At 46.3% G+C, this 12,305-nt stretch overlaps 1 protein-coding gene across 1 annotated transcript in view; it reads left to right on the forward strand.

Moving 5' to 3' along the window:
• The first annotated feature begins 1,846 nt into the window (after window positions 1-1,846).
• Window positions 1,847-12,305, forward strand: part of LOC140399083 (neural proliferation differentiation and control protein 1-like) — a 271,068-nt gene continuing 260,609 nt past the window's right edge. Inside the window, exon 1 of the mRNA XM_072488208.1 lies at window positions 1,847-2,053. Within this exon, the coding sequence (XP_072344309.1) occupies window positions 1,915-2,053 (139 nt within the window). The 5' untranslated portion in view covers window positions 1,847-1,914. The remainder of the gene's footprint in view (window positions 2,054-12,305) is intronic.

Raw genomic sequence — 12,305 nt, forward strand, 5'->3', positions numbered from 1 at the left:
GTTGTGAAAAGTGCAATATAAATACAAGCCTGTTTTTCAGTCCTCCACCCTGTGTGTCCCCTCTTTTGGTTTAGGAGATATGGTTGCCCTGCCCAAAGAAGGAAAGGGGTACAAAGTAATCATACCAAAGCAAAATACTGCAGGTGCTGGAATTCTGAAATAAAAACAGAAAATGCTGGAAATTTTCAGCAGGTCTGGCAACATTGAAACAGAGCTACCATTTCTGAGTGTGTGCTCAAGGGTGTGTGGTTACAATATTGCTTAATTTTAATTCACAGAAATGATACTTGCCACCGAGTGGTGCATTATTAAACTACAAACAAAATGTACTTGAACATAGAATTTACAGTCCAGAAACAGGCCATTCAACCTTGACAAGTTTTCTAAGAAGATAGGTTGATGATCCTTCATCAGAACCGAGATGAAGTGTCATGATCTGAAACATTAACCCTGTTTCTCTCTCCACAGGTGTTGCCTAGTAGCGTTTCGATCGACAAGGGAGTAATGGGTTTTGGGGAGCATGCAGGAAAATGGAGTTAAGGCCACAATCAGGTCAACCAAGATCTTACTGAATGGCAGAGCAGACTTGAGGGGCTGAATGGCTTACACCAGTCCTGTTTCTTATGAATTGCTGAGTATTTCCAGTATTTTTTCTTTTTATCTGTGTCACATCTCAGGCTGAAAGAACATCATTTAATCTGGCATGCTGGGTAACTACCTGACTAGTGGTAGCATGGCACCACAGTGGTTAGCACAGTTGCTTCACAGCTCCAGGGTCACAGGATCGATTCCCGGCTTGGTCACTGTCTGTGCGGAGTCTGCACGTTCTCCCCGTATCTGCGTGGATTTCCTCTGGGTGCTCCAGTTTCCTCCCACAGTCCAAAGATGTGCAGGTTGGGGGAATTGGCCATGCTAAATTACCCTTCGTGTCCAAAAAGGTTAGGTGGGGTTACTGGGTTACGAGGATTGGCTGGAGGTATGGAGTGTTCTTTCCAAGGGTCGGTGCAGATACGATGGGCCGAATGCACTGTAAATTCTATGGGCGACCTGACCTACAAACCCCAGGAGGGTATATAGCACTGCGTGTAGCAGTGGGTGACTGTCTGTGTGGAGTTTGCACGTTCTCTCCCTGTCTGCGTGGGTTTCCTCTGGGTGCTCCGATTTCCTCCTACAGTCCAAAGATGGGGAGGTTTGGTAGATTTGGCATACTAAATTACCCCTTGGTGTCCAGGGGTGTGCAGGTTAGATGGGGTTATGGGGATAGGGTGGGGGGAGTCGGCATGGGTAGGGTGCTCTTTCGGAGGATTGGTGAAGTCTCGATAGACCAAATGGCCTCCTTCTGCACTGTAAGGATTCTATCCTATGGATAGGGAGGCCTTGTCATGCGAGGTGGGTGGTGTCCAGATCTCTTGACCAGAAGCTTTGGGTTCAAGTCCCAGTTCAGGACTTGAATGATAATCGACCAGGAATTCTCCCACCACCTCCCCACTGTTCTCCAAAGGTAAGGGGGGGTGGAGTGGCATGTAAAAATACTGAATAATAAACTAAAACTACTTATTATAATAATAAACTAAAACTAGCAACAATAATAAACCAACTCTAGTCATTATAATAATAAATTAAAACTAGTAATTATAATAAAGTAAAACTAGGATTATTAATAATAAACAATAAAAGAATATCAATAGAACAGTGGTAATGATAATAGTGACCAGGTGAAGAGATCAAAAGCACTGAGCGATGGTCGGTGTTGACCATGGCCTCCACCTGTCACTGAGGCCGTGCCCGGCCTGTCCACAAGCGTGATGACGTCTTAGGGCGTGCCGGACGTCAGGCGCGCGTGTACCCTGGTTGCGTAGCAACGGGGGAGCAGCGACAGGTTGTCTCGCTCCCGGCGGCGATGGCGCTTGTCTCATGACCGTGTCCGCCTTGCCCCGCTCTTATCATGCAGCAGCAGTGATGGTGACGGCGGCCGTCCTGCGCAACCCTGGAGGCGGCCGGAGCTGCCGGGCCCTGCTGCTCGGAGCTCTGGCGCTGCTCATCAGCCCGGCAGGTGAGTGAGGGAGAGAGTTAATGGAGGGAGGGATGGATGAGGCCCGGGGATGGGGAGCGGCCCGGGGATGGGGAGCGGCTCCCGCACCCGGGGTTGTTCTCACCCTGGCCCGGGCCGTTCTCTCTCCCCGGCTCCAGTGTAAGTAAACAGGAGAATCACGGGGGAGTGGATTGACCCTCCTCTGTGTTGGGGGAGCGTGTCATTAATAAACGTGTATGTACAGAAACTGACAGCACCACAGACCCTAACAAACATAAATAAAACAGTTTTTAAAATATTAACAAATATAATGCAGCATGTTTGTGTAATGATATTCTGGCCGGGAATGTTAATATTTATAAATGTGCATTTGACGCAGCTCGAACTGGACTATTAAAGATCAGAACTGACCTAGAACTAATGACTTTAATGTCTGCTCCTTCTATCATTTCCCTCCCCCTGTGGCGCACATTTAGACTAATTGAAAATGCGTAATATTCCCGGTGTATAACAGGAGCATTAAAAATCAAAACAAACTCGAAGCAAACCCACCAACTGTGGAACAAGTGTTTGATGTATTCCCTGTAAACAATGTCAGGAGTAATTTATAATTGTGTGCTTTACTGTTATGACTGCACTAAAGGTCAGTACAGTCTGCACTAACCAAAGCCCCACTCTGATCAAACCCATTAACTGCGGATAAAGTCCTGCTTTGTACAAAAGGAAAGATCCGTTAATACATTTCAGGACAGACCCTTTGAATAAGTTTACTCTCAAGTTTTGGTATGTGATATTGGAAATTTGTCATGCATTTGCATGTTTGCAGCAAATAAAATAGATTTAATCGGGCTGCGTGGTGATGCTGTGGTTAGCACTGCTGCCTCACGGCGCTGAGGACCCGGGTTCGATCCCGGCCCCAGGTCACTGTCCGTGTGGAGTTTGCACATTCTCCCCATGTCTGCGCGTCTCACCCCCACGACCCAAAGGTGTGCACGGTAGGTGGATTGGCCATGCTAAATTGACCTGTGATTGGAAATAATAACAATTGGTTACTCTAAATTTATTTCTAAAAATTGATTTAATTGAAAAGGGAGTGTTGGTGTCACATTATTGATAGGTTAAAGGTAAGAATAATACGTGATGTTGTAGATTAGCTGAATTTGGGGGGTGGGGGGGGAGAGAATTGTGGTCACCTTAAACGTACTTTGTGGTTCCTTGTAGTTCTAGTATGCAGCTGTCAATGACAATAAATGCCGTGCATTCTTAAATAAATGGTTGTATTTGAGTGGGGTTGTATTATTCTGTATAACTTGTCGTGATGGCACTGTAGAACATTGAGTTGAAACTTCTATCAAACTGTTGAAATATGTTGATTTTGTGAGATGCTGTATTTGCGAAAACATGACTATCAGTGCTGACTTAATATAATTGGCTGAAAGTTCTGTTTGCCTGAATTAGTCTCAGGAAAGTTACATTTATTGTGAGTTGGATACTATTTACGAGTTCATCATTGTAACAATAGATATTTGATATCAGTTTGATATTCAACTGTTTTGAAGGGGGAAACTTTAGTTATCTGAGGTGCTTATCAGGTTTGTGGGGCAATAATTGTTTATTACATAGAAAATGACACGATGTAAGAGTGCAAAGAAACAAATTATAATGTAAATGAGGAAGTTTAGATTGTGCATCAGGAACAGAATAACAGCAATTACCATTTGCATTTTGTAGTTAATATATTTCTCAAACAACACCATTGCTATCTGGGCTTTGTGGGTGTATTGTACTATAAAAGAGCACAATTAAAGTTACTGTTAATTCTAACGTAGTGGGGACAGCACTTCTCTGGTGATATTATTTATGTGCACCTACGGACTAATTTATCTTGCTGTGCCTACGGTATTTCTAACGTGTAAAGGACTGCCATCAGAAAGACATTGGACAGAATTTATGACCTTTGCTTGTTTTGTGAGTTATGCACTTGTGGAATACTTATTTTTGTGGATGGGATCTCATTTGATAAGTTCTGAGATGTGAGAAAAGAATTGATAAATGGATTCAGTTACTATGATTTTCCCAAGGCATTGCAGCTTGTGCGTCGCCAGCCTTGGTAACACCCAAATGGGAGTTTGAGAAGTTCCGAATTAGACAAAAGGCTGTTGATGTTAAGGGTGGGACGGAGACTTGTTTTGGATGTTCCAGGGTCTTGCTGATTTGGTGACGATTTAGTGCTCATCCAAGTGAGAGATATTAGTGCCAGAGAGTGGACTGCTTTTCACCTTGTCATCTAGTGTCAGCACCGCATACTTGTATAATGGCGCAGCTCACTGCTTTCAATGTACTTGTCCAATGGCAGAACTTGGGCATTCCATGTTGCTGCATTCCATGTACTTGTACAATGGTACAGCTCATAATTCAAAGTCCCAGAATCATTCACAATGGAGGAACTCCTTGATTGAGACTTTGAGTCATTAGAGCTTTGTTTGTGCCTCATTTGAAAGGCTGGGCATTTCCACAGCGCATGAAGTGCCAGCCTTGGTTATATGCTCCAGTTCTGGAGAACCACAGCACTTCTAATCATTTGACAAGTGCTTTTAACTGAGCTAAACGTGTACTCCATGGCTTTTGATATTCCTTGAGAGACTACTCAACTGCAAAGTAATATTATTACTCTGGATCTGATTGAAATGCAGGCAGTGCTTTGCGGCTAACCCAAGTGGCCATTTGTTATCTGCTACTTTGGAATGAGGGTTAGTATTTAATTCAGGAAAGTGTTTATTACTCCCTTCTTTTCCACTTTAAACCCTTAGTTTTATTATGAGTACCCTGCAGTTGTCTTTTGAGATCAGTTTTCTCAACATTAACCAGGGATCAGGATGAAAACTTCCATGCATAAAACTTGCTTTCTGTTGCATTTTTGACTTGTTAGACCTACCGTTCTCTTGTTGGTGATATTCATGGAAGTTGTGTGTTGGGCTCCTAGAGTCGCAGATTTGTTCACTTGCTCTCTGCTTTTCTTAAGGCTAAGTTGCTAATTGTTAATATTTCTGGATGATTGCCAGTAGGTGTCTGACAGTAGCTTGGTGTGGATTCTCTCTCATCATTTTTTTTTACGTGCCTGGCACTTCCCCAGAGTGTGATGGATGAGATGAAAAACCTGCTTGTCCACATCTTTGTGGTATTGCCTTTGTAGCTACTGCCACTATACGAGAGACGATAACTCTCGAATGAGGATAACTGGATGTTGGATTGTAACATCTGCTTGCATGCTTTGATACACGGGTTTCTTTGACGAAATGACGATGGTATGTAAAATCCATTAAACTATTATAGTTAATGAGTAGAAAGATATTTAAAATTTTGCTACCTTTGCCAATGATGTGCGTGAAAAATATAGTGTAAGCCCAATTCTGGCTTCACACTTCAGATCAGCCACAAAGGCTTTGGTTGGAATATTTAAGAGATCTATTAGCATGGCTCCAGTAATGAGAGGTTAGTGTTACATCAATTGAGCTCTTAGAGCAGAGTAGGCCAAGAGTAAATGTGATGGAGGTGTTTAAAGTTGTGAAAGGTTTAGATAGTGAATAAAGGGAAATTGTTTCCATTGGCTCAAGGGGTCATGATCAGAAGGCACAGATTTAAAGTGAGAGTAGTGTCATGAGGAAAAAAATTACGTTACGAGTAGTTAGGATTTGGAATACGCTGCCTGAAAGAGTGATGGATGCAGATTCAATTTTTTTTTAAGAGTAATCATAGAATTTTATCATAGAATTTTACAGTGCAGAAGGAGGCCATTCGGCCCATCGAGTCTGCACCGGCTCTTGGAAAGAGCACCCTCCCCAAGGTCACACCTCCACCCTATCCCCATAACCCAGTAATCCCACCCAACACTAAGGGCAATTTTGAACACTAAGGGCAATTTATCATGGCCAATCCACCTAACCTGCACATCTTTGGACTGTGGGAGGAAACCGGAGCACCCGGAGGAAACCCACGCACACACTGGGAGGATGTGCAGACTCCACACAGCAGTGACCCAAGCCGGAATCGAACCTGGGACCCTGGAGCTGTGAAGCAATTGTGCTAACCACCATGCTACCGTGCTGCCCCTAAGGGCAGCATAGTGGCGCAGTGGGTTAGCACTGCGGCCTCGAGGTCCCAGGTTCGATCCCGGCTCTGGGACACTGTCCGTGTGGAGTTTGCACATTCTCCCTGTGTTTGCGTGGGTTTCACCCCCACAACCCAGAGATGTGCAGGGTAGGTGGATTGACCATGCTAAATTGCCCCTTAGTTGGAAAAAATGAATTGGATACTCTAAATTTATATTTTTTTAAAAAGCAATGCTGCCTCACGGCACTGAGGACCCGGGTTCGATTCTGGCCCCTGGTCACTATCCGTGTGGAGTTTGCACATTCTCCCCGTGTCTGTGTGGGTCACAACCCCAAAACCCAAAGATGTGCAGGGTAGGTGGTTTCGCCACGCTAAATTGCACCTTAATTGGTGAAAAAAAAATAGAATTGGGCTCTTTAAATTTAAAAAAAATTACGCTGCACCTTTCACGTCCTCTGCACATCCCAAAGAGTTTCATGTTTAGTGGTTAACCTTTGAGTGGTCAACCTTTAACAAATGTGATGGCCAGACAGCAAATGAATGATCAGAAAATCAATCTCTGCAAATGTATGGCCAGACAGCAAATGAATGATCAGAAAATCAATCTCTGCGGGTGTTTGAGGGAGAAATGTTGGCAAAGGCACACTTTCTTTTTGATAGTACCATGGGATTTTTATGTTCATCTGTGCAGATGGATAGGGTTTCAGTTCACTGCCACATTCAGCAGAAGAACCTCTGATAACCCCTCAGTACTATTTTGAAGTCTAGGCATTATATAATCTGACTTGAGTCTGTAGTTTTATAAACTTTTCAGCTTGTACTGAACAGAGATGTGATCATACATTTATGTGTCTTTTAAACGTGTAAATTAAGGTCTTAATGTATTGGACAGCTGGTACAGCTTTTTCAGAAGCTCTTTTGGTTCTATGTTTAACTCTAATTCCACCAAGATACCTGTGACTAAACCGGTCTTTCTGGAAAGTTTTTACCCTCACACCCTCTAGTCTGAAGGTTTCGGACTGGATCCAGCCTGGTGCACGATAGGCCTGATCTTCTGTTGCCAGAGCTGGCTTCACCATCCTGAACAACTCTACACCTGACTTCCCATGACCAAATTCTCCTAATTCAAGATGATCCTAGATAGAACGAAGATCTGAGACTTTTTGGGTGCAATGATGAGACCTACTGCCCCCAAAACGGGGTGGGTGAGGTTGATATTTACAACCCGCCACGTACGTGTCTGCTGCTATTTGCTTAGCAGGAGGGACTGTGGCATGTCATGTACTAAAGAGAGAGAGACACACACACTTTATTAGTGTATTTAAATCAGACTGCTAAAGTGGGAAACCTGGCATTAAAGGGAAGGTGTGAACTGGCCCTCTAATGGAGAGTGTCTTTTACAGCACCCTTTATGGGCCTGGAGAAGCAGGCATGCATCCCCATCCCCAGCTCCTTGGAAGCTTTTAACCTCCCGTCTGTTGATTGTTGCATTTATCATTGCCCCTACTCTCTGTGACTAGCTCTCTCTTCCCCAGCACCTCACTCAGCTTTGATGGAGCCCCTGCTACAGCCTTTCTTGCCCAGCAGCCAACCCCTCAAATAAATTACACTGAAGTACTGGCATTAAATTTAGCAGGACCTCTGTGTTCCAGACCTCAGCCCATTCGCCTGTAGATGGTGTGTTCTTTGTACTGATAAACTGCCTGATCTGACCCTTGCCAGTTCTTCTATCTTCACCGTTCGTAATGCCATTGCCACACGGGGAATTTATGGTCCTTTTCATTAGAGATTCTCCATTGAGCCATTGCTGCATCATTCTCCTGTTTTCTGCCACTGGCAGAAACATTACACAATTTACTTTGTCCCTATATCGCCTTACAGTAAACCTGATTTTGGTCTTGTGTCCCTTTCCCTCTGTTGCTGCTTCTGTCACCTTGTTTTTCTCTGTCAACCCTTTGTTTTTTTTCCTATTTTTCCATTTTTAAAGACTCCTCTTTTCAATCATGCCATAGCTCATTGACCCTTGGTGTCTGAGTGGTTCCAAGCAGTTGCTTTGCCTTCAAGTTCAGATTAAGGTTACACTGTCATAATTATATCTGTTACAGTAAAGCTGAGAAACCATTCTCTGATATTGGGTGTTGTTCCGTATTCGGGTCATCAGATCAATTATCCTCCCTCTCCTCTCTCGATGAAATGTCAGGTTTGTAATTACTCAAGAATCCAATGCCCTCTGCACGTTGCCCGCAGCGGTTTTGATTTCTAATACTGGATCAAATATACTTTTATGACACTAGTGTACTTGCCGTGTGATATCTGTTTACATATTATTTGCTAGGCGACAGCATGCGTGCACTGTTTATACGTCATCTGTAAATTGCTCAGTAATGCAGAAAAACTGTTTACAGTTTAACTCGAGGATGTGCCGACACAGCGCAAAGCTCTTGCATTGTGCACCATTTCAGAACATTGTATATCCATTGAGTGACTACATTCAGCTTTTGGCAGCCTGATTCATTTGAAATGTGTTTCCTGATGTGTGTGTGTGTGGAGATCTGATATAGAAGAGCTTCTGGCATATGGAACACTTGAACTCAGTGCGAGTACACTGAATTGGAGTTGGATGGGCAGCTAGATCCTAATAGCTTCTTCACCTTTGGCTGATGGCAATATAGCATGCATCTTTCTGTTTTGGCTTGTTTCTGCCATTGATCGTGGTTCCCATTGCAAACCAATGTAACTCGTGACTCATTGCATCTGGAGGAATATACATATCTCATGCATATAGGTTGGGTCACAGAGTTTAGCCTCACAATATGATTTTTGAATTAAAGAAATGGGTTTTCTAACTGCATAATATGTAGATTACGAAGCAATCGGGTCTGATAACATGCCTCCTGTTAACTTGCACCACACTCGGATGTCCAGTGGCGACTATGAGTGAGTAAGTCGCACATTTGGTGGCTCCCGCTCTAGCCGGACTTTTGGACTGTTTTTCCCGACTTTTTTGCGGTTTTGAGTACTGGCTTTGAAGGCGCAGATAATTTGGTACTGGATCCACACATTGGTGTATGGAACGGAGAACCCCAAGGGATCGAAAAGGAAGAAATAAGATAAGCAAGGGCTGGGTGGAGGTTGCGGCTGAAGACAATATGGCTGATGGTCGGACCCCTGCTGCGACGGCCCAACCATCAAAGGAGGAGCTGATGCAGGTCACCCAAGAGGGCTTCGCTAGGCAGAAACGGGACTGTCTTGACCCGATAAAGGAATCGATCGATCGGCTGGAGTGCAGGCTGGATGCCCAGGATCGGACAATTCAGAAGCTGGAGAAAGTGCTGGTGGACCAGGAGGAGCACCAAACAGTGGTTGAGCTGGAGGTGGGGATGCTGAAGGATCAGCAAAAAAGGCTGCTGGAGAAGGTAGAAGGCCTGGAGAATCGAGCTCGCTGGAAGAACTTAAGAATTGTCGGTCTCCCAGAAGGGGCTGATGCTGGAGCTTTTGTGGCGAGTATGTTTCAGAAGCTTCTGGGGGAGGGTTTTTTTCCCCAACCGTTGGAGGTGTACAGGGCGATGGTGAGGAAACCATGGCCGGGGGACCCCCCCCCCCCCCCCCCCTCCCCCCACAAGGGTGATGGTGGTCCGGTTCCACAGATCTTTGGACAAGGAATGTGTTCTCCAGTGGGCCAAGCGTATGCGGAACTGCAAATGGGACAATAGCATTTTGTGTGTCTATCAGGATCTGAGCGTGGAAGTGGCCAGAAGGAGGGCAGGCTTAAATCGAGTTAAGGCGATCCTGTTTAAGAAGGTGAAATTTGGGCTGCTATACCCGGCGCATCTTTGAGTTACACATGAGGACCAGCACCATTACTTTGAGTCGCCCGAAGACGTGATGGACTTTGCCACGAAGAAAGGGCTGGTGCTGAACTGAACTTTTTCGTTTTAAGTTGTAACTTTTCTGAGTGTTTATACGTTTTGATTGTTGTTTTTCTTCTGCATTTGAGTTTGGGTGAAGATGGGAGAAGTAAAAGTTATTCGGTTTCTATGGGTTTTCCGTGTTTTGGTGGGGGTGGCTGGTGTTTTTTTTTTTACTTATTACTTTGATTTGCACTATGGGGGCGGTTCTTGGTGGGAAGTCTCGTTCTGGGTTGTCTCTTGTGGTAATTGGGTGATCGGGGGTCGGTTTGATGAGGGAAGTGGTTTTGATGGGCTGGGGGAGGGAGAGTGAGAGAACAATAGGTGGGAGACTTCTTGGCGCCGGAGGCAAGGGTCACCAGGCTAGCTGGGTGAGCTAGGCTACGGAAGCACAGTGGAGGGGTGGGTGGTATATATGGCAGGGGTTAGATAACAAAGTGCTGTTGCTAGGGGGAGGAGGGGGGATGTTACTCTGCTGATGAGGGAGGGACTTTGGATTTGGGACAGAGAGGAGGTCGGGGGTGGGGGCTGCCAAGAGGCGGGCCGATGGAGGTGCGGCACATGGCCTGGAGGCAGGCCCTGGAAAAGGATGGCTGATCGGCGGAGGAGGGGGCCACGGTGTCCCCCAACTAGGCTGATCACTTGGAATGTCAGGGTTGAATGGGCAGGTTAATAGGGCACGTGTATTCACACATCTGAGGGCTCTGAAGGCAGACGAGGTAATGCTGCAGGAGACACACGTGAAAGTGGCGGATCAAGTCCGGCTAAGGAAGGGTTGGGTCAGTCAGGTCTTTCATTCGGGGTTGGACACTGAGACGAGAGGGGCGGCGATTTAATCAATAAGCGGTTGCAATTTCAGGAGAGCACTATAGTCTCGGAAGGGAGGGGCCTTTATGTCATGGTGAGTGGTAAGCTGGAGGGGAGGAAGGTAGTCTTGATTAATGTGTACGCGCCAAACTGGGATGATGTGGAATTCATAAAGAGGTTGCTGGGGAAGATACCTGACCTGGACTTGCACAAGCTGGTTATGGGAGGGGATTTTAATACAAGCATCGACCCCGGCCTGGTCCGGTCGTGTTTGAAAACTGGGAGGGTGCCAACAATGGCAAGGGAACTGATAGGGTTCATGGAACAGATGGGGGTGGGGGGGTCGCCCCATGGAGGTTTATGCAGCCGACGGGGAAGGAGTTTTCTTTTTATTCGCATGTTCACAAGGTTTATTCCTGGATTGACTTTTTCATTTTGAGCAGGGATTTGCTGGCGGGGTGGTGGACTCTGGGAACTCGTCCTTCACTATTTCGGGTCATGCCCCACACTGGGTGGAACTGCAGATCAGTGAGGAGAGCTTCCAGCGCCCGCAATGGAGGTTGGACGTGGGCTTGTTAGCGGACAAGGCGGTGTGCGAGAGGCTGAGGAAGTGCATGCAGAACTACCTGCAAGTTAATGACATGGGGGAAGTCTCCGCAGCGGTGGTCTGGGAGGCGCTGAAGGCAGTGGTGAGAGGCGAGCTGATTTTGATCCGGGCTCATAGGGACAGGACGGATAGGGCAGAGACTGATCGACTGATTAAGGAGATCCTACAGACAGATAGGAGGTATGCGGTGACCCCGGGGGTGGAGCTTTTAAGGGAACTGTAGGCGGAGTTCGGGGTGTTGTCCACAGGTAGGGCAGTGGAGCAGCTTAGGAAGGCGAGGGGTGTGTTCTACGAACACGTGGAGAAGGCCAGTAGAATGCTGGCACAGCAGCTGAGGAAGAGGGAGGCGGCCAGGGAAATAAGAGGGTGGTTGATGGGGATGGGAGCTTGGTAGGGGACTTGGCAGGGCTAAACAGGGCATTCAGGGACTTTTATAGTAGGCTCTATTGCTCGTAACACCCCCACGGGGCCTGAGGAGATGAGACGCTTTTTGGACGGACTGACCTTCCCAAGGGTGGACAGGGAGCTGGTAGATGGGCTGGGGGCCCCGATTAGGGCCAAATAAATAGTTGAGGGCTTGAAGGCAATGCAGTCGGGTAAAGACCCTGGGCCAGACGGGTATTCGGTGGAATTCTACAAGACATTCTCGGGGATTTTATGGCCGGTGCCAGTCAAGGTTTTCAATGAGGGAGGGGTGCTGCCCCGACGATGTCACAGGCCACTATTTTGTTAATATTGAAGCGGGACAAGAACCTGGAGCTATGCGGGTCATATAGGCCGATCTCGCTGCTTAATGTGGACGCCACATTTGTGGCCTCCAGGATTGAAGATTGTGTGCCGG

The sequence above is a fragment of the Scyliorhinus torazame genome, chromosome 22 (assembly GCF_047496885.1).
Source record: "Scyliorhinus torazame isolate Kashiwa2021f chromosome 22, sScyTor2.1, whole genome shotgun sequence".
NCBI classification, from domain to species: domain Eukaryota; kingdom Metazoa; phylum Chordata; class Chondrichthyes; order Carcharhiniformes; family Scyliorhinidae; genus Scyliorhinus; species Scyliorhinus torazame.